This window comes from Eurytemora carolleeae, unplaced genomic scaffold (assembly GCF_000591075.1).
Source record: "Eurytemora carolleeae unplaced genomic scaffold, Eaff_2.0 scaffold119, whole genome shotgun sequence".
Lineage (NCBI taxonomy): Eukaryota > Metazoa > Arthropoda > Copepoda > Calanoida > Temoridae > Eurytemora > Eurytemora carolleeae.
In genome coordinates, this window is record NW_019396072.1 from 34413 (window position 1) to 58207 (window position 23795).

Genomic DNA, 23795 nt, shown 5'->3' on the forward strand with positions numbered 1-23795 from the left:
TTCAGTTTGTTCCCGGCCTTTCCGGAGTGAAGACAGGTAGAGACTGAACCCGCACTCAAACCATGGTAAGACCAACCTAACTTTAACTACTAAAGTAAAAGTGAATCTAATCTGAAACAGTGACGTGAGCTGGGTTGGGAAAACACAGTTCTCCAATCCTAAAAAGTAACCTGAGCCTGTATTTTAAAAATTAAACCATGTTTCTGATTCCTTGAGTAAATGTAACGATCTTGTTACAACAATTGGATCCCGGTGCCCTGCCTTTTCTACAGGGAGTCGGAGTCAATATGGAGTTTATGTGACGACATTAAAATCTTCTCTGATCTTTCTAAATTGTATAAATGTGATATTTCAATCACAATCCTAAAAAAATGGGTTTGTATGATACAGTGGGACCCTAAAAAATGTGGACTAGGGGAATAGAAAGACGAATTTTAAAGTCAGATTATAATTTTTAATAGTCCAACGAACATAGAACTCAGCAATTGTGCATTGTAAACAGACCAATTTCACAAAAAACGTTGTTTTTCAAGCTACGTACTGGTAAAACTAATTACTTTAAAACAAAATTGAACGAATATTAGAGTTATCAAATGTTGTCTTCTTATTCCAACGTTTTATGGATTCCATGTATTGTTTTAATCATGTAAGATTTCGAATTAAATATCGCGTTTAAACCAGTCCTCACTTTAATTCCATGTTTATCGAGACACTCTGTATAACAATATTCTTTCTATACTCTTTATAAAGGACTGTTCTCATTTGCAAAATTATGTTCTCGTTCGTTCTTTGGTTGTTTAGCAAAAACATTAGTTGTTTTATTTCCTCAAGAAAACGTCCTCTAATTGGGTTTACAAGAAAAGTGTTTGTGTGAAAACTAATTGATTCTAACTGGTAATTGCCGGGGTATTGGAAGATGATTATTGTGTGCACGCGTGCTGTGGTTTGGTTTATCCGGGGCGTTGATATCTCTAGAAACAAGGAGAATCATCAGTCCTCATCACGAAATGAAACTTAACACTAATATTCAAATAATTTGAGTTTTTATTTCTATATAGATGTCAAAATTTGAAATCTATCTTAGTTGCCCCACCCGGCCCCCTCTGCAACTCTCCTCCCCCTCTTTTGTCCCCCGAAGGATCCCCTAAACCACCTGCACAGGTGTTAATCCCTCCTGGTCAGAGTCCCTAAAGATATTAATCATTTAAACACAAAATTATTCGACAGGGACCTCCCTCATCCAACCTTCCTCTTCTCCCTCATCCAATCCTTGATCTACTCTCTCATCGAACTTTTTTCTTCTCTCATCCAACCTTGTTTTCCTTCCTCATCAAACCTTGCTCTCCTTCCTCATCTAATCCTTGATCTACTCTCTCATCGAACCTTTTTCCTCCCTCATCCTTTTTCTCCCTTATTTCCTCCATTATCCTTTCTGGCTTTCATCATCAAACTCTTTCTCTTCTCCCTTATTCAACCCTTTTTCTTCTTCATCTAAATTTTGCTCTCTATTATCTTTCTCTCTCTCTCTCTCTCTCTCCAATTATTCTTCCTAAAGTATTTTATTCTTTCTTTCTAAAAAGTTTCTACCTCCTCTCTCATTTCATTTTTTCATCTTCCACCTTATCCAATCCATCTTCTGCTTTCGTTCCTTAATTATCAATTTCTTTCCTCACTCTTTTCTTCATCTAAACTCATTTCTCTGATTGCATGCATCCTTGTCCTAAACCTAATCATTCCAACCCTCTCCTTGACCTTTCACCTTGTAATCAAATCCTTTTACCTAGTTGATTATATCCTTTCTTTTCTTCTCATTCAATTCTTTCTTCTGGTTTTTAACACCCCCTTTACAATTTTTCTTTCCCTTCTCACCCCCCCCCCTCCCATCTCTTCTTGTACCTTCTCTATTTTCTGCATATTTGACAATATCCTGGATTTTATTAAACCAGTCCCAATGGTAGAGGGCACAGGTGTTTCAGCTAAATTTGTTTTAGTTATTGTTTTCCTACTTTAGTATAAGAACTCTAGAATATATACATACACATACATACATATATGCATTGCATATGTAGATATAATTTATTCTAAAAAGATCATTATCTGTTGTATAATATAAGAACTATACATGGCGTGACACAATGGTTGAAATTTAAATGATATGTAATTAAAAAAGGTGTTAGAAATAAAAATACATTTGTATTTATGTAGATATATAAATTTCCATAGTAATATTATTGGAATGTGATATTTTAAATTCTCATAGAAAACTCCCAATATTGAAAACCGTTAATATTGAAATAGAGTTTAGTGCTCTCTATACTCGGACTCTACAGTAGCAGAAGGTTGGATAAATGTAGAATGAAGAGAAAATTGAAGGGAAATATTGAGTATGGGTTATAAAGAGTACCTGGAGAAAGAAGGCAGGATGAGTCCAGGTTCAGCTCTCTGGGTTTGTAAGGAATCCTAGCGGTGTATGACAGTCTGATTCATGAGCTAGTATCTACATTCTACAGTCGAGTTATCTCTCTATATATCTATCTATCTATTTGAGTATTTTGTATATGTACATTCAACGTACATCTGTGCTTAACTCATAATCTTCTTTAAATCTGTAACTCGATATAAAACTAAACTCACGAAAAGGAAAAGAGTTTTCATCTTAAAGAGTTGTCCTCCTAAATATTAAATATATATATTAAACACATATATTCCTCAAGTAATTTACTTCTACTTTTTGTGAAAATACCAATGTATATAAATATGAATATTATATACATTATACACCTATAAATATATACATATATATCCCTAGAGTCGAATGTAATACCTAATTCTGGCTGAATATTGTATATCTACCTATCTACCTCACTATCTAAGTATCTATGCATCTAAGGTTTTATCTCTGGTTGTATCTGCACTGTATCCCTGTGTCTCCTGGGACCTGGATCCTAGGCTGGGTTCCACAAAAATACATTTACTCCAATACCAAGCATCCAAAGGATTACATTAGGTTTGAGCTTAGGGAGCTGTATATATGTGTATTTGATAAAAGTAGAAAAGAATTTAACAACTAGAGGGAGAGTGGGCGGAATGCAAAGGAATATTTGATTGTTTTATAAAACAAGAAGGAAGGAAACTCTTTCTCCTTTCATTAAATTTTTTTAATTAAAGTAAATCCCTTTCTGAACTACATTCAAGATATGAAGAGAAATCTGGTTTATGATTATCTCAAGAATTAGGAGGACTAATTAGTAGATTAGTAGGATGGATAATAGTAGAACACATGAAAAAAGAATCATAATGATCAAGGAATAGCTTTCAAGAGAGAAATGCGATAATGTGTTAAAAATAATTAAAGAAGGATGGAAGACGAGTATTAAGGAAGGAAGAAGTATGTGTATGAAGTTTGCAAAGAAGGATGAGTATGAAGGATGAGAAGGATGAGTATGAAAGATAAGAAGGATGGGGATAAACAATGAGTATGAAGGATAAAAAGGATGGGGATAAAGAATGAGTATGAAGGATAAAAAGGATGAAGACGAAGTATTAGAAGGATAAAGATGAAGAATGAGTATGAATGATGGAAGGAGGATGAGTATGAATGGCGGACGAAGGATGAGTATAAAGCATAGAAGGAGGAAGAGTATGAAGGATAGAACAAGGATGAGAAGGAGGGATAGTAGGATGAGTATGATGGAAAAGAAGGATGATGATGAAGGATAATGATGAAGGATTATAAGGATGAGGATGTGGGATGAGTATGAAGGAAGAAAAAAGGATGAGATGAAGGATGGAAGTAAAGGGAATGAATCTACTCTTATAATCTCTAAATATGATTTAAAGATATCCAAACCTTGCTCCACCAGTCTCTCAGGCCCCAGGCCACAAAATAACAAACACCAGATACACATGAAACTTTAGATACAGCATCTTGAACCTAAACTTCACTAGGTTCTTTCCATTCATTTGCTTTATCTTAGCTTTAATTCACACAATTAAAGTTTATCTTTATACTTGATAATCATTTCCATAATTTATCTAACAATCAGTAATTATATATTCATTAATCATACAGTCTGTAATCATTCTTTTTAACATTCAATTCTTCATTTCCAGCTTTAAACATATCGTTTGTTCTGTCATTCATAGCTGTAAATAGATTCTATCGAACCCGTTATTAGGATTTTTAAAAAGTGATTGAGTAGTGATTTCAAAGTGTGCGCCGCCGCAGGAGAGAATCTTTTTTTACTTCAATTTTTAAGAACAGTATAAACCAATAATCATTGGAAAATATGGACACCATACAACGTGTGCACCCCACCGCTCCCACCGCTGTAGTTACGGGCCTGGAGTTCATCTAAACCATAATTTCTAGCTTTTATTCAGTTTACATTGTGATCATCTATTTTCATCCAGCCTAAATTGCAGAGGGGGAATTTGGTCGGTTCAATCTAAACCTCGCTTCAAAATAAATTTTCGCCGAATTTACGTCTTCAAACAATTTCCCCCTTTCACATATAGGTATGGTTTGAACGGGTAACATTGTGCGGGGTGGGAGGGGGTGAGGGTTTTGTAGATTTTGTGATTTTCGGGAGATTTATTCTGTAGATCAGAAATTGGAAAAACTAACTTTAACCCCTCCCCGCCATCTTCTGTTATTTCTATCATGCTGTCCCATCTAGTGTATTGTTAGATGATTCTATTTGCTGTCCCATCTAGTGTATTGTTAGATGATTCTATTTGCTGTCCCATCTAGTGTATTTGCTGTCTAGTGTAATATAAATTATCTATATCTTCTCTGTACCTTTTGTATAGCATTGTCAAATTTTTTATAATAACGTACATTCACGGGTATTTGAACTTGTAAAGATTTTATTGTGATTTTGAAGTTCCAATCGTTTGAATTTTTCTTTTGGAAAACCGTGATTGAATTCCCATTTTTAATGGTACTCCCTTGATTGTCTATGTATCAAGTTGAGATATAATAATAATAATGTAGAAATGTTTTATATAACGTTTGACAGCTCTGATGGTAAAATATTATTCGAATAGAACCAACTTACACAGATCAATATCATTTTTTCCAGATGATTGTTAGTTCTCTCTCTCTCTTTGTAGAATATATATATGTACTTTTAGCTTGGGAACCCGGCTTTGCCTGGAAACTAAACTATGGCTATGAAAGTCGACTCGCTCAATTAAAAATTTGTAAAATAAGCTCAGAACATTCCCGGGGTTCTACCGAGTTCCCCCAGTTAAAATTGTTGGTAAATCAATCAGGGATTATGACCGTACACAGACAAATATAGATTCCTACTTTTATTTATAGATAACCTACACAAGTTTTTACACTATTGGGTCGCGTAAATTTTTTTATTTTCTAAAAAAATTGAATGAGGCGGTTATCAGGGATCTAAAAAATATTAAAAAAAATGATTGTCATGAGATTTAAACTTAGTATTAGTGGAAAAAATTGCAAAATAAAATATTCTCCAGGGTCTGCAAACCTAGTGTTTGTCATAATTTCTAAATTTTATGGATATAAGAAGGAACTGGTTACCGGAGTAAACAGTATTTATTACAAATTGTCCTCTATTACAAGGATCGTGGTGGTTTAGGTACCTGGTACACTATACCAATGTGTCTAGAACTAAGGAGAGGAATAAGGTTTGCTTTATTTGAAGTATAGGCCAGACTTTTAAGCAGCTAGAGCAAGTTATGTACAGTATACATACTGCCTAAAGACGGTACAACTGGATGGTACAATCTTCTTCTAGTGAGAGTTATGTGATTAGAACTGGTTTATTGTGAATAAACAGCTTTTAAAAAACAATGATTTCACAAACCCGGCTTTTAATGCTTGATACTTCCCGGTAAAAATTTTTATTCTGTTTACAATTCGCCCCTATAACTCTCACCTTAGGTCTATACACTTTGTGATACGCTTTATATGGGTTATTTATATTATTACTTTGTCCGCACACAATACTCTTATTTTACACATCTTATAAAACTTATAGAACTTATAGAACTTATAAAACTTATAGAACTTATAGAACTTATAGAACTTATAGAACTTATAGAACTTATAGAACTATAGAGCTTATATAACTTACAGAACTTATATAACTTATATAACTTATATAACTTATATAACTTATATAACTTATATAACTTATAGAACTATAGAGCTTATATAACTTACAGAACTTATATAACTTATAGAACTTATAGAACTTATAGAACTATAGAACTATAGAACTTATAATAGAACTTATAGAACTTATAGAAAATATAGAACTATAGAACTATAAAACTTATAGAACTTATAGATCTATAGAACTTTATAGAACTATATAACTTATAGAACTATAGAACTTGTAGAGCTATAAAACTTATAGAACTATAGAACTTATAGAACTTATAGAACTTATAGAACTTATAGAACTTATAGAACTTATAGAACTTATAGAACTTATAGAACTTATAGAAATAATAGAACTTATAGAACTTATAGAACCATAGAACTTATAGAACTATAGAAATAATAGAACTTATAGAATTTATAGAACAATAGAACTTAGAACTTAGATATTCAGAAAATAGGTTGAAATTCAAACCAATTTCCAATTCATGCATACAAGAAGTTTTCAAAATTTAAATAAAAAATTTGAGATAAATATTTTAATAAAATGCTTCATCAAAAATCATAAACAGTCTGCATTCCTTCTAACCAAATAGTAACTAGCCAAGCAGAACAATATCATAAAGTACTTTAGTAACTTACACAGCACAAAATATAAAAGCAGTACATGACGGTACATGGTTACATAGGCATGATATGCCATGGCATTGATACCTAAGACATTGGATCTACACAGAAATCATCAAGCAGTGGGCTAATTATTGCAGTAATATTAATATATATTGTACTTGTTAGTAAGTATATATATTAGAAAGCCCTAGATCAGTGGATTGCATGACATAAAACAAATATGAGAATCAATTACGAGGGATGTTGCAAGTATAGTTGAGATTGTGTAGGAGAAGTTGCAACCTGATGAATGTTTATGGATCTCTCTCTCTTACAGTCTCTAGTCTCTAGTATCTGAGAATACCTGTTGAAATGTTTGCCAAGATCTCAGATGCACACTCACACACACACATTTGTACTTACGGACACAAACTTACAGAAGGAATACAAAGCAAAATCCACCGTTTATCTTTTCTGAAAACTTATTTAACATTTGTACATTTTATGCTACAAGGGAAGTTTAGCACACACAAACATATAGCGATGATACGGGAGGAAGGATGGGGAGGGGGGGGGGGTTAAGAGGGAATATCGGAATTTGAGAACCCCTCTCTCTGAGAGAAACCTGTAGATCCTTACTCCAGGTATATCGGAGGTTCCTAGTTATAAATAATACAAACCTGCACCAGAACCTAATTATTTTAAAATCAATAATTTTTCCAACATAACTCTAATTAGGTTTGCGTAATATCAACTTAATTTTACGTAATTACCCCATTCCAATTTGAAATTTATAGTTTCCTAAGAAAATACATTTTTTGTAATAAAAATTTCAAAATTTTAATTACATCTACACAGTGTATTAAAACCTGTTTTTCTACTCCGATCCAGAGGATATATATGGTATAGCAGCCTCAGAGGTTCTCTCTATAACCTCGGAGTTTGAACCGCCTCTGTCTGAGAGAGAGCTGAGAGTTTAGTCTGCGTGTTATGTTGCTCCGGGTCGGAGGATGAACACAGCTCAATCTCTGATCAGCTGATTCTTCTCCCAGAGGATCTTAGAGTAGTTTATAATGTACGTACTTTTTAAAATTATTTTTATTTTGACAAAATATATCTTTAATTTTTTTTATCAGTTGTTGTTTAAAATAAAATTTTACAGTCACAGTCGAAGTGTAATATACTTTTACTTTTTCAACATTTCATAATTGTATGTCGTTGACTTGAATTGCAAAGAGATTATGTAGTACTTACTGGATAGATACCAGGAGTAGTTGGATATCAAGGAGTATCTACCTGTTGATGATAGGGGATATTTGCATATCCTGGTGTATCTACCTGTTGAGGACAGGGGATATATGAATATCAAGGAGTACCTACCTGTTGATAACAGTAGATATTTGGTTATTCAGGGGTACCTACCTGTTGATAACAGTGGATATTTGGATATTCAGGTGTATCTACCTGTTGATGACAGGGGATATATAGAAATCAAGGAGTACTTACCTGTTGATGACATGGGATATATAGAAATCAAGGAGTACTTACCTGTTGATGACATGGGATATTTGGATATCTAGGGGTAACTACCTGTTGATGACAAGGGATATTTGGATATCCGGGGGGTACCTACCTGTTGATGACAGTGGATATTTCGATATCCAGGGGTATCTACCTGTTAATCAGTGGATATTTGGATATCCGGGGGGTACCTGTTGATGACAGGGCATAGTTGGATGTGCAGGATATATAGTTGGATGGATTGATATTTTTCGTTTTAAATGAATTGGATTGAAGCTAGTAGTTCCTAGGTTTGGAAATAAATTAAACGAGAGCAATCTACATGGGATTGAATAAGATCTAGAATTTCTTTTTACATTCAATCCTCCCAGAAACCACAGTACACTTTTCTGTACACAAAGGTAGAGGGTTTCTACTCTTTTCTTAACCACCTTGTATGATATGATATTCAATATGATATATGTGTATTGAAGGTGACTCTATTGCAACTTTTCATCAATTAAATTCGATTAAAACTATGTAAAACCTATTAAAATTTTATTAAAAATAAAAATATATAAACAATTCGATTTTCTGTAAAGAAAACTAAAAACATATAAAATGAAAACAGAATTGATATTTCTAAAACTGCAGAATATTTTGAAATATTAGTTTCAGAAAGTGACATATCGTAAAATATAGATTTGTTCTAAACGATTTTATTAAATCTGAAATGGTGGGAAAATCAAATTTAAAAGTGTAATAATATTTCATGTCAAACCATTTTGAAAAAAAGTTTGCAAAATGCACTGGTTTGCATACAACAATTGGGCTTGATACTCTTATTTAGGATTTATAGCATTTTATGTTGCATTTTTTAAACGCTACATTAGGAAAAATAAACACTTTCACAACAAATATTTCAATCATTTTAAATAAAAACCAATTTATAAAATTAGAGCTTATATTTTATATTTTTTATATATTTATAAAATACGACCTGTTTAATGATTTGGATAATTTTCTCATAGCATTATATCTATCTATATATCCATCTATCTATTCATCTATCTCTCTATTTATCTATCTATCTATTTTTCTATCTATCTATCTATCTATGTATCTATCTATCTACCCATGATTGACAGGAAGGGTTGGGTAAAGGAAGTGTGCTGTCTCTATATTAATTGCTAAAATACCTAAATCCATGTTTTATTCTCAGCCTTCAGGTTTAGAATTAAATTCTAACCCAATCCCATCCAACCTCTCAACATGGTCTTCATACACCCAGTACACTACAGGGTCTTCATACACACAGTACACTACAGGGTCTTCATACACCCAGTACACTACATGGTCTTCATATGTACACCTAGTACACTACATGGTTTTTATACACACAGTACACTACAGGGTCTTCAAACACACAGTACACTACAGGGTCTTCCAGATTATTCAAACTTTAAAAAACTGCAGTTCTTGAAAATCCTGACACCCTTTTTCAAAAACATGTTTCTGTTCCTTAACCGAAAGTTGTTTAGTGTGAAACATTCATTTGATTTGATATTGATAGTTTTCGTATTATTCCTGGATACTGGCCATGCTTCAATACAATGGAATAATAACTCTGATTTCATTATGAATTATGAATTCTGAATTTCATTTAGAAAATCTGATAGAATATATTAATATGATCATATACAGGATACATAATAGTATACATTTTATTTGTATTATTAAATACTAGCGGCAGTGCCCGGTGTTGTCCCTGAAAAAAATTGAATTTTGAAAAAAATTCGATTTAAAAAAAATCGAAATTTGTTATCCATGGGTACCCTCAAAAATTCAAAAATTCAGCCCATTCTGTCCATTCGTTTAGCCAGCTATAGCTAACATATATACAAACAAGTATAAATGAGCGAAGAGCTTCATTATATAGATATGACTGCGACTGCATTTGAGAAAAGCTGGAGGAGGGGGGATTCAATCATTCATAAAGTTCTTGTCATTTCAATTATTGATGTCAACCCCAGGTTTTGTCGTATCAAAACCTTTGGTATTTATCAAATGCATTCAATTTCCTTCATGTCTGATAAGATACAGGTCAGTGTAAGATGAAGAACGGAGAAGGTAGCGTGTATCATATATCCTTTGTATCTAATAAAGATGAATAACGGAGAAGGTAGCGTGTATCCTATATCCTCTGTATCTAATAAAGATGAATAGCGGAGAAGGTAGCGTGTATCCTATAAGTGTATGCCCCGCCTTCTAGTAACTAAACACGCCTGTTCTACAAGAAACCAGTAATTTCTCTGCCTAATGTCTATTATTATGTATGTTTCAGGTTGTTGGCGGCATGCGGAGCAGGGACGGATATGGTTCGAACCACATCTGGGTAGGATAAACACCCTTACCTTCAAACAATGGTCGCGCACTCTTGAGTATGGAAAAGCCTGGGCTAGGAGAAGGAGGAGGAGGAGGAGGAAGAGGAGGGTCAGGGGGCGGGAGCGGCGGGAACAGCGGCGTCCTCCAAACCTTTATTATATTAGGTAATATCCCCGTTCCCTGCTGGCTAATAGATTAATATTGTGCAAATGGATGAACTAATGAATTTACTTTTATTCCCATTCTTATTCATGGTCTTAATATTTTCTTTATAATTTTCTACAACTTAAACTACTAATCCTATTCATCTATTCAGCTGTTATCATTTATCTATTTATTAATTTATTAAATTAATAATATTAACTTATTTAATATCATCTACTTATATCTCTTTAATCATTTATCTTCAAGTACAGTTTTTTATTTATTCATCCTTTCATTTAAATATCTTCTTTATTCTGCCAATTTATCCCTTCCTTAATTTTTACATTAATGTAATGTACAGTGTTACATTCATTGCTTTCATATATTGATACATTCATTCATGTGAATATCTATCTATTTATCTATCTATCTATCCATCAGTTGTATGCTCAGCTTGTAATATGGTTGGATAATATATGAATATTGGTTTAATGCACCAAAATAAAGAAGCAAGATATCGTTCTATCATAATCCATCCATAAATACTAGACCATCCTGTCCATCCATATATACTCCACCATCCTGTCCATCCATATATACTCCACCATCCTGTCCATCCATATATACTCCACCATCCTGTCCATCTACATATACTCCACCATCCTGTCTATCCATATATACTCCACCATGCTTTCTATCTACAAAAAATCGATCCCATGTTCAAGAATCATCTTCCTTTAAACACTAATCATTAATGTGAGTCTAAAACTTTTTGAATGAAAAAAGAAGATTTCCCTTCTTAAACACAAGTTTTAGTTCTTACCGATCTAGTTTACTGAAATTTCAAATTTCCTTGATTTTGGTAAAGTAGAGATAACTATATTAAACTGTATAAACTACTGTTTATAACTTGATAGTTTCTCAGTAGAGAATACTTGAAGATTCTCCTCCTTACAAACTCTTCACTCCTCACTCTCATTTCCTTTTCCTTCTTCTCCTTACCTTTTCTCATTTTCTTTTACTTCATGTCTTTACCTTTCTCTACTTTTCTTTTACTCCTTGTCTTTACCTTTCTCTACTTTTCTTTTACTCATTTCTTTATCTTTCTCTACTTTTCTTTTACTCCCTGTCTTTACCTTTCTCTCAATTTCTTTTACTCCTTGTCTTTACCTTTCTCTATTTCTATTTACTCCTTGTCTTTATCTTTCTCTCATTTCCTTTTCCCTCCTTGTCCTCCTATTTTCCTCATTTTCTTTCCTTAACCCTCTATTTACTTCTCTTCTTTTCCTTCTCGTCCTCCTCGCTTTCCGCCCTCCTTTTTCTCTCTCTTCAGATCCCTTCTCGTTCTTTTTCTTTCCTATCCCTCCTATCCGTTCTCGTTCACTCCTGTCCTATCCCTCCCCGCCCTTATTTTTTATTTTCCTTTCACTTTACCCCATTACTCTCTTTCCTTTCCTACCCCTCCTTGCCCTCCTATTTCTTTCCTTTCGTTCTCCCAATCTTTCTACCTTTACAGTCTATCTTCCTTCTTTCCGTCCTTTCTCTACAGGGTCTTCATACACACAGTACACTACAGGGTCTTCATACACCCAGTACACTACAGGGTCTTCATACACACAGTCTATAAAACTTTCTTCATACACCCTTATAGAACTTATAGAAATAATAGAACTTATAGAACTTATAGAACCATAGAACTTATAGAACTATAGAAATAATAGAACTTATAGAATTTATAGACTCATCTTCTGTTAGAGTATACAAGTACCTCCAGCTCTAGGTTTAACAAATTAAAAATATCTTGAATTCCTTCCTCTCCACATACAATATATGTCAGACATAAAACATTGTATGCAACAAAAGGCTGAAAAGGACATCACGTATACACTAAACATATAGGAGGGGAAACTTTGCTATATACCAGGAAACCGGGTTATAAAGTGAGGGTATGGAGAGGGGTATTAAATTTTCTATTTTCTCTTATTTCCCTGTGTATTTGAATCTCGGAAACTAATCCAACCAGCCTATAGCACCATACTAAAGCTCTTCTCCTCTCATCTCTCTGCTTTGTGAAATATAAACTGAAATTCTACATTCCGACACATAACCAGGATTTGCAAGTAAGAAAAGTCATTTAATTTAAACCAAGTAATTTCATGAGAACAGTCAGGGTTCGACAAAGTCTAAGGGTATAAAATGTGGAAGAAGTATGGTATGGGTTGATGGAAAGGATAGGATCTAGGATCTCAAAATATGCTACAAGATCCCAGGCCTGCTAAATCTGTTTGGGTTAGGATGGAAGACAGGAAAATATATTGAACCTGAACAGAGATTTTTTATCAAATTAGTTTGAGACTCAATATATCATTTTTAACATCGACTTTTACATTAAAAGTTGCAGAGTAGGTTGCGGATTAGGTTTTTAACCAGATTGGAGAGTAGAATGGAGAGTAGACTTGAGAGTAGATTGGAGATTAGGTTGGAGAGTATGTTGGAGAATTGGTTGGAGAGTAGGATAGAGAGTAGGTTGGAGAGTAGGTTGGAAAGTAGGTTGGAGAGTAGGATAGAGAGTAGGTTGGAGAGTAGGTTGATGAGTAAGTTGGAGAGTAGGATAGAGAGAAGTTTGGAGTGCAGGATAGAAAGTAGGATGGAGAGTAGGTTGGAGAATAGGTTGGAGCGTAAGAGGGAGAGTAGGATGGAGAGTAGGTTGGATAGTATGTTGGAGAGTAGGGTTGGGGAGAAGGTTGGGGAGAAGGTTGGGGAGTAGGATGGGGAGTAGGTTGAAGAGAAAGTTTGAGAGTAGGATATAGAAAAGGTTGGAGTGCAGGATAGAAAGTAGGATGGAGAGTAGGTTGGAGAATAGGTTGGAGCGTAGGAGGAAGAGTAGGATGGAGAGTAGGTTGGATAGTATGTTGGAGAGTAGGTTGGAGAGAAGGTTGGAGAATAGGTTGAAAAGTAGGTTGGAGAGAAGGTTGGAAAGAAGGTTCTAAAGTAGGTTGGAGATAGGAATTAGAGTAGGTTGAGGAGAAGGTTTGAGATTAGGTTGGAGACTGTGTTTATGAATAGAAATGAAGTGCTGTATGTACAGAATATAAAATTAATCCTCTATTACACATAAAAGATCTAAAGAGTTGAGTTGGATTAAAATTAAGGCAACCTGGAATATTCAGAAGGAAAAATATTTAAAAGAGAAATACTTGGAACTGGGGGGAATACTGCCGCCTACACTTATTCTCTTCGCTGTATATCTAACCAAACATTATATAATCTTAAACTCAAATCTCCTGTATATCTGTTATATACAATGGTATCTTTGTAGATTTATATTCCCCTGTATCTTTAATTCTTTCTGCACCCTGTATTCTTCTGATTCCCTGTTCATTTTATTCCTTGTATCCTTCTGATTCCCTCTTGATTTTATTCCCTGTATCCTTCTGATTCCCTGTTCATTTTTTTCCCTGTTTTTTTTCTGATTTCCTGTTCATTTTATTCCCTGTATCCTTCTAATTCCCTGTTCATTTTATTCCCTGTATCCTTCTAATTCCCTGTTCATTTTATTCCGTGTATCCTTCTCATTCCCTGTTCATTTTATTCCCTGTATCCTTCTCATTCCCTGTTCATTTTATTCCTTGCATTCCTTCTGATTCCCTGTTCATTTTATTCCGTGTATCCTTCTAATTCCCTGTTCATTTTATTCCGTGTATCCTTCTGATTCCTTGTTCATTTTATTCCTTGTATTTCTTCTGATTTCCGTTCATTTTATTCCCTGTATCCTTCTGATTCCCTGTTCATTTTATTCCCTGTATCCTTCTAATTCCCTGTTAATTTTATTCCCTGTATCTTTCTGATTCCCTGTTCATTTTATTCACTTAATCCGTTTAACTTCCTGTTCATTTTATTCACTGTATCCGTTTAACTTCCTGTTCAATGTTCATTTTATTGTCTTTATCCGTTATAGACCTTGTTCATTTATTCCCTGTTCATTTTCTTGTCTGTATCCGTTTAATTCCCAGTGTATCAGTTATGTCCACTGTATCAGCCCTAACTCCTGTACCAGTTATGTTCCCTGTATCAGTTAAATCCCCTGTATCAGCTATATCCCCTGTATCAGTCATATCCGTTGTATTGGCTATATCCACTGTATCAATTAAATCTCCTGTATCAGGTGTATCCCCTATATCTGTCCTTCACATGTCTTCACAAATACTCTAAGAAGGAAATATTTGAATAAAGACTGTATCTGGTATCTACTATCATTATATAACTATTTCTATTTTAGTGTGTATAAGCCTGTACTGGAACTCTCTACAGTGTGGGTTTGTGTTTGATGATATGAGTGCGATAAGAGACAATAGGTAAACCATCAATAAACTGATCGGGCATTCGGGCAAATACCCAGTTGACCATGTAGGCATAAAGAATAATTAGGTTACTTCAAGAACTGTGAGACTATCTCGAATTTTTAATTTCAAAGAAAGCGTTAAATTTCCTGATTTCGTGCTAATTCATCCTCTATCTATAATTGAGATCTAGTATTCTAGGATACATAATAAATTCATCCTTCTTAAGCATGGATACTCTACAGTATTTTATAAACTCCACTAGGATGCATGTAGCATTTATATCCAGAAGTATCCCATCCATCTGGATAAATGCATCCTGTATACTCCACTAGATACATGTATCCTGTATACCCCACCTGGATACATGTATCCTGTATACCCCACCTGGATACATATATCCTGTATACTCCACCTGGATAAATATATCCTATATACTCCACCTGGATACATATATCCTGTATACTCCATCTGGATATATGCATCCTGTATACTCCACCTAGATACATGTATCCTGTATACCCAACCTGGATACATGTATCCTATATACTCCACCTGGATACATGTATCCTATATACTACACCAGGATACATGTATCCTGTATACTTCACTTGGATACATGTATCCTATATACCCCACCTGGATACTTGTATCCTGAAACCCACCTGGATTTTTAAAAAATAAATATTTTATCAATATTTTAAAAATGCTACTTCACTTCAAGCTAACTTTTAAATTTACAAATATTCGAAAACGTAATAAAATAATATTTTGAAAAAGTGCTCTCTTCTCTTTTTCCTGTCAATACTCAAGTTATTTTTAACTGCCAGAGGATGTATATTGTATATTACGACGCAACAAAAAAGTTTCAGTTTAAATTTTATGAAGAAGAGGAAAAACTCTTTTATACAAACATACACCTCACCTCTCCCTTCCCCAGGGCTTATTTTAATCTCCGTTCCTGATATTATAAAAAGGTTGGTTGGGTCGGATTAAAGATCTGAGCGGAGGTGTGGAACAGGTGATTGGGAAAAGTTTGACAACCCTTCAGGGTTCACCAAATATTCTTATACTTGAACAGGAGCAAAAACCGTTCTCTGTCAATCCGTCAAGTGTGGGGTAACTCTGCTTCAACATCTTAAACTAAGTTCTTACCTTTATAGCATAGAATTCAGGATTCAGAAGAATTTGTCATGATCACAAGAAAGGATCGGTAAACGGGAGGATTGGGAAGTGGAATGGATGGATCGGTAAACGGGAGGTTTGGGAAGTGGAATGGATGGATCAGTAAAAGGGAGGATTGGGAAGTGAAAGGGATGGATCGGTTAACGGGAGGAGTGGGAAGTGGGAGGGATGGATGAGTAAAAGGGAGGATTGGGAAGTGAAAGGGATGGATCGGTTAACGGGAGGATTGGAAAGTGGGAGGGATGGATCGGTAAACGGGAGGATTGAAAAGTGGGAGGGATGGATCGGTAACTGGGAGGATTGGAAGTGGGAGGAATGGATTTGTTAACGGGAGGATTTGGAAGTGGGATGAATAAATCGGTAAACGGCAGGATTATGAAGTGGGATGAATAAATCGGTAAACGGCAGGATTATGAAGTGGGATGGATAAATTGGAAAACGTGAGGATTGGAAACTTTAATTTTTTTATCTTTCAATGTTTTGTATCAAACGAAAACTGGCTTAGTTAGAAGGAGAGAATTCGAACTCTGATAAATCTGACAACCCGAAAATAATTCCGGGACGTTTTTGTCAACACTTTGTCACCCGTCTATTCTGATATATACCTGGATCCTTCGTCTTCAAGCTCAACCCAACCCAGTGCATACATTTATCTGGGTCCATAAAATGCATTAAGATGGGTTGAGAAGATTAAATTTAGTTTCTCGATAAATTTGTCGCATTTTCTAATATTTTCAATCTTTTCAGGGACCTGAGACCTCATGTTCCAATCCAGAACATATTCAAGAACGATTTCTGGGGAACTCCGATGAACAAGGAGCAAAGTCATAAATCCTACAGACCGATTACTGTTCTCACCTTCAGATTGAACTATCTAGTTCATGAACTGGATCCACTAGGTTATCATCTGGTAAATATTCTCCTGCATGCTGCTGTAACCTTGATGTATCATAGTCTTTGTTCATCGCTTCTTTCAAGACCTGGAGCAGCTGTTGCTGCTCTTCTCTTCGCTGTTCATCCTGTTCACACTGAAGCAGTGTCTGGAGTAGTGGGCAGAGCAGAGCTTCTAGCATCGCTTTTCTTTCTCTCCGCTCTTCTCAAGTACAAGGATCTATCCTGGAGAAGAACTGTTGAATGGAAAGGATTGATGTGGATTTCTCTCCTGGTTACACTGTCAATGATGTGTAAGGAGCAAGGAATTACTGTGATAGCGCTCTGCGCACTTCACGAGGTTTTCGTGGAGCAGAAACTGTCTCACACAGATCTTGTTGTGTTTAGTCAAATCTTTGCTGGGGGTAAAGTTGGACTTCCTCCCTGGGTTAAACTCTCTGCTCAGAGACTATCAATTCTTGTTCTAGCCGGAATCTGTCTTATGATCGGACGTCTAAAGATAATGGGCTCTCAGCTTCCAGTTTTCACCAAGTTTGACAATCCTGCTGCGGTTGCAGAAACTCCAACCCGTCAGCTGACACACAACTACTTGCTTACGGTCAACTCCTGGTTACTCTTAGCCCCTGCTGATCTCTGTTGTGATTGGACAATGAACACAGTACCACTAGTGACATCTGTTAGTGATCCCAGAAACCTTGCCACAATTTTACTTTACGCTCTACTAGCACATCTAGCTTACAAAGGGTTCAGTTGCAACCCAACCCACGAAGCGTCTGTGATATTAACTGGATTGGGACTCCTTGTTTTACCCTTTATCCCTGCTTCAAACCTATTCTTTCCAGTAGGGTTTGTTGTAGCCGAGAGAGTATTGTACCTGCCCTCGATGGGGTTCTGTCTACTCGTGGCCTTTGGGTGTGATAAAATATTTCGTAAAGGTGGAGTATGTCGATATCTAGTCTTAGCTGGACTAGCTCTCACCCTGGCTACTCACTCCTGTAAAACTATAATGAGGAATGAGGAGTGGAAGGACGAGTATGCTCTGTTTAAATCAGGACTTAGAGTAAATGCTGGGAACGCTAAGCTCTTCAACAACGTGGGACATGCTCTAGAATCCAAGGGACGATACGAGGAGGCTCTGAACTATTTTCACGCAGCTGTAAACGTCCAGCCGGACGATATTGGTGCACATATTAACGTCGGACGAACCTACAATCACATGGCGAGGTTCAATGAAGCTGAGGAAGCGTATTTAAAAGCTAAATCCTTGTTACCAAAACCTAAACCCGGAGAATCGTATCAAGCACGTGTAGCGCCGAATCATTTAAATGTATTTTTAAGTCTTGCAACCTTGATTTCTAAGAACGGATCAAGGCTTGAAGAAGCTGACCTGCTTTACAGGCAAGCAATATCTATGAGATCAGATTACACTCAGGCCTACATAAACAGAGGAGATATTCTTCTTAAACTAAACCGAACCAAGGAAGCCCAGGAGGTGTATGAAAGAGCATTGTTCTATGATAACACAAATCCTGATATATACTACAACCTTGGTGTAGTTCTCATAGAGCAGGGAAGACACGGACAGGCTCTAGCATATCTCAACAAGGCTTTAGAGTTTGATCCTGATCATAGCCAGGCTCTTCTCAACTCCGCCATGTTAATCCAGGAGAGTGGTAGCTCCCAGCTCCGACAACTAGCCGTCGATAGATTAAACAAGATAGTGGAGAAAGGGCAGGTCAACGAGAGAGTTTACTTTAATCTTGGAATGCTTTCAATGGACGGAGGAAACCTGGAAACCTCCGAGTACTGGTTTAGAAAAGCGATAGAGTTGAAGAATGATTTTAGAAGCGCTTTGTTCAACCTTGCTCTTCTTCTATCAGATTCTGACCGACCTCTAGAGGCGGCTCCATTCCTTCATCAACTTATTAAACATCACCCCAACCACACTAAAGGTTTGATTCTCCTCGGAGATATTTATATAAACCATCTGAGGGATCTAGACGCTGCTGAGGGTTGCTACAGGAAGATCTTAGCAGTGGACCCGGAGAACGTGCAAGGGTTACACAACCTTTGTGTCGTTATGGTTGAGCGCGGTCAGCTGGGAAAGGCTAGAACCTGTTTACAGAAAGCGCACAATTTAGCGCCTCAGGAGGATTATATTAGGAAACATCTTGATATTGTGGAACTAAAAATCATTGAAACTAACAAGGAGACGGAGAAATGAGTTTTACATCAAAATTAAACTAAATATCGATTTGTTGGATTTGTGTTCTGTAACATTGTTTCTAAATCCGAGGGATATCATGAGTAGCGTCCAACAGATGGCAGAACCAGACAACTCCGTAGGGAGGGAAAAACTGTTCTCTGGGGAATAGTATTGCAGTGCTATTGGAAAATACTCCGAAACAAGTTGAACCGGAGTCTGTATGAGTGTTTAAGGATATGAGGTGAGGCAGGAGAAAGAAGAAAATATTCAACTTCAGTTCCGTGGTTTAAACAACTTGTATAGGATAAAACAACTCTCTTGGTAATCATTTGAACTCAACTTTGATTAGAAATTTAATCATTTTTCCGAACCTGAGTTAAAGAACCAAGAACATTCTCAGAAAAAATCTCTAAATCACACTTAAACCCTCTTCTACCACAATTCTAATTGTATACTCTGATTGTACTGTGTCCTATTGTTGTACTTCACCGTATTGTACACCTATCCTTCAAGTCTCCTTCCTATCTTTCAAATTCCTTCCTATCCTTCAAATCTATCTTATTCTTCAAATCTCCTTCATATTCTTTTAATCTTATTCCTATCCTTCAAATCTCCTTCTTATTCTTAATATCTCTTTAAATCTTATTCCTATCCTTCAAACCTCCACCTAATCCATCAAATCTCTTCCTATCTTTCAAATCTCCTTCCTATTCTTCAAATCTTCTTCCTATTCTTCAAATCTTCTTCCTATTCTTCAAATCTCCTCCCTATTCTTTAAATATCCTTCCTATTCTTCAAATCTCCTTCCTATTCTTCAAATATCCTTCCTATTCTTCAAATATCTTTCCTATTCTTTAAATCCCCTTCCTACTCCTTCCTATCCATCAAATCTTCTTTCTAACCTTTAAAACTTCTTCCTGTCCATCAAAACTTCTATTTTATCCTTCAAAAGTTCTCTTCAAACACCCCCAAGTGTCTCTATGTTGTATACAATGTATATGATCACTGCCTTCATGGTATAAAGCAGGAACATGTTTATATTTAAAGAATAACATAGCCTCAGTATTTCTTGATGGATCATATTCTTTTAAATCTCAGAACCTTCCTTATATCTTGGTAGGTTCTGTTTATTTAACAAATTGATACCTTCAGGTAGAAGATGGCGATGTTCTATGAATATAATTTTAAAAGAATGTTTTAATACCGTGAAGGATTTACTATTTGTATGCCATGCAAATATCATTGTTGTAATAATTATTCAATTTGGAAGGAATAATCAAGTTGGACTTCACACATTTGAAAGCCAGTTCTTGAAATATTGTTAGATGAATACCGATCCCCCCTCTTCCTTGGGTTGTATGGCATAGGAACAGTATTTTTATAGACTATGGTTTCTGGTTCTAGGCATTATGGCTCCAGGTATAGAATCCAGTAAGGATCCTTGATAGGATCATTCGAATAATTTTTTGACACGATCAATGCAAAACAAATTAGAATGTTCAGCTCTAGTAAGGAACAAAATTAAAACTGGATATTTTGAAGAGAAATCATTTATGTATGTGCCATCACTGAGTTATCATTGAATTTGAAATTAATTATTTTTTCTTAAGAAAACAATCCACAGATTGAACTTAAATCAATCAATCAATGCAATCTATTAGTCAGAAATCTAACTAAACTGGTTGAACAAATTTATTCAAAAACATATCTTTATCTGATTATTTGTTTAATATAATTGTATAATGTAAAATGTAAAATGTGCTCTTTAAATCTTTAAATCTATCTTTCTTACTTATTAAAGATCAAGTTTTTGATGTGTTGTCAGCTTTAATTTCAAACTCAACGTTTATTTTTTACATCGTTAAATCTTTAAACCCTTTTCTATACTGCGATCTAACCGTCCGACCATTATTATTATTATTATTGTTAAATTTGCTCACTGCTTAGTTCCCAATGCAAAGAACACGAGTGAACACGTGTCATTTCTTCTGATAGATTTATAAATATATATAATTATTATAAACTGTTAAATCAATGCATTCCAGAGCTTTTATCCAAATTTCTTATTTTTTAATCAACCAAGAAATTAATTTGACCATCTTATAATTTTGAATCCCTCTGCTGTGTCAATTGTTCCTGCATTTTAAACATTTATTGTTTTCCAGTTTTGTACGACTAGTAATGGCATTCTCACTTACACATAATGCTAATTTTTTTCTTTTTAAAGCCATATACTAGTCATATAACACTTACATCTACTTATGTGTGTACACAATTGTAAACCGTTGTACTAACTGTACTGTAAAGTGTAATGCAGTTTAAACCCCGTGTTTGTATATGTACGTCTTGAATCATGAATGTTCTAAACGTATTTCTGTTCTATATCTACACGCTTACAGTGATCATAAATAAATATGTGATAAAAATATCTTATTTATTTTTTTTTTCTAGATATATTTTTAAAAAGATGTTTTGAGATCAATGCTTATTTTTAATAACAAAGTTCATCTTTTTTAGGGCTTTAAATCTATCAAATATTCAGAATCTTATCTAGAAAAAAAGATTCATATGTTCTTTGGTAAATAAGCCAAGATAGGATTAAAATACTGGAATACATAGAGAGGACAGAAAAACGATATATTTTATAAGAATTTAAATGTCTCAATTTCTCACTCCGGACTTAAGATTTTTACCCGAATGATAGAATTTCAATCTCAAGTATTTTACCATTTTATCCTTGGAGCCAGTGGAGGGAATTTAAAGTCGACTGATAAAATTTCTTAATCAAATTAATTAAGTCTTTGCCACAAACTCTGATTTTCTAGTTCCTATATCTTTGCAGCCCAATATCGTAGACATTAGACATTTCAAACTGTGAATTAAGCTATACCAAAGGTAAGTTTGAAATATCAAAGATATACACAGTCAGGTAGCAAAGATATAGGAATTAGAAAATTTGAGTTTGTTGCAAGGACTCAATTCCTTTCCTGGAATTAATCAGAGGGTAAACAACAAATATCACATCACGGTAATGTCTTTTTTACTATTTGTCTGTTGATAGTTTCTACATATATAATACCTTCAATTTGTCAATTCATTTGTCTGTCATTGCCAAATCAATAGTTGTCTATCCGTCCATAATCTTTTGAATCTATTCGTCTATCAAACTAAAAGTTTCTGTATATTGGTCTATCCATCTCTCCCTCTATTTCTCCAATCTATTTTCTATCTATCTGTCATTTTTCTGATCAAATAAAATGTAATATCCCATACATATGGTTTCATTTAATCAGAATATTTCCTACATCTGGTTTCATTTGATCAGAATATTTCCTACATCTGGTTTCATTTGATCAGAATATTTCACACATCTGGTTTCATTTGATCAGAATATATCCTACATCTGGTTTCATTTGATCAGAATATTTCACACATCTGGTTTCATTTGATCAGAATATCCCACACATCTGGTTTCATTTGATCAGAATATTTCTTGCATCTGGTTACATTCGATTAGAACATTCCTTGCAGTGCGCGCAAACTGCACAAGCATTGCATTGCAAAATGCCTTTCGCTCAACAATTTATTTGATATTGTTGTAATGTAATTTTTTGATGCGTATTAAAAGAAAAATATTGGTTTTTACGTAGGACATATATTTTGTTATTTTTTATCTAATTTGACTGTAATATTTATGAAATTATATTTTCATTTATTTTCCAGCTAATCTGTTAGTATTGCGTGCTTAACTAGCTATAGGATCAATATTGGGATAAACAGTCAGATAGATAGATAGATAAAAAGCAAGTTTGATGGATAGAAAGATAAAGAGATAGTTTGGATAGATAGATTAATAAATTTATAGTTGGATAGATAGATAAATTAATAGATAGTTGGAAACGCCAAACAAAAGTAAATTAAACGCAACATTGAAATATTACATGTTTTTAAGCATAACTTTTCTAACTGAAGAGCTGGTGAAAAGAACAAAATTGTTCTGAATTTCTAACATGTAATCAGATCAATTTTGTTTTATCATACTTTGCACGTAAACTTGGAAGTAGAGGAGCTATGTTCGTACCAGCAATATCTCTTAAATTTGACCATCTCCTCCTGTCTAGTTTGTAGTGTGGATATATATATATATATATTAATAACAGTTGGATAGATTGATAAATAAATAAATAGATAGCTAGGTTAATAATTGGATAGATAAAATTAATATACAGTTTGATAGATAGAGAAACTGATAGATATGTCGAAAGATAGATTAATAGATAGTTGGATAGATAAATTAATATACAGTTAGATAGAGAAACTGATATATATATGTTGTGTTAAATAAATACATAAATATATAGTTGGATAAATAAATCAATATACAGTTTAATAG

At 34.6% G+C, this 23795-nt stretch overlaps 1 protein-coding gene across 3 annotated transcripts; it reads left to right on the forward strand.

Annotated features, from left to right (window-relative positions):
• On the forward strand, positions 1 to 21830 carry LOC111712833 (transmembrane and TPR repeat-containing protein CG4050). Of its 3 annotated transcripts, XR_002767548.1 has the most exons (5): positions 1 to 65; positions 10596 to 10800; positions 15060 to 15135; positions 17053 to 19864; positions 20787 to 21830. XR_002767548.1 is itself a non-coding variant. In XM_023487575.1 (4 exons), the coding sequence occupies exons 2-4, from the start codon at positions 10695 to 10697 to the stop codon at positions 19418 to 19420; spliced, it is 2550 nt and encodes an 849-aa protein (XP_023343343.1). In that variant the 5' UTR covers positions 1 to 65; positions 10596 to 10694; the 3' UTR covers positions 19421 to 21830. The 3 variants fall into 3 exon arrangements, 2 of the variants coding, with proteins under 2 accessions (XP_023343343.1, XP_023343352.1); XM_023487575.1 differs by having other exon boundaries at positions 17053 to 21830; XM_023487584.1 differs by lacking the exon at positions 1 to 65 and adding an exon at positions 7674 to 7826 and having other exon boundaries at positions 17053 to 21830.
• The last annotated feature ends 1965 nt before the right edge of the window (positions 21831 to 23795 follow it).

Coding starts and splice junctions, on each gene's coding strand:
- LOC111712833 (XM_023487575.1), top strand. CDS start 10,695: ATGGAAAAGCCTGGGCTAGGAGAAGGAGGAGGAGGAGGAGGAAGAGGA. Junction 10,801..15,059: donor CCAAACCTTTATTATATTAG/GTAATATCCCCG, acceptor TTTCTATTTTAG/TGTGTATAAGCCTGTACTGG. Junction 15,136..17,052: donor AGTGCGATAAGAGACAATAG/GTAAACCATCAA, acceptor CAATCTTTTCAG/GGACCTGAGACCTCATGTTC.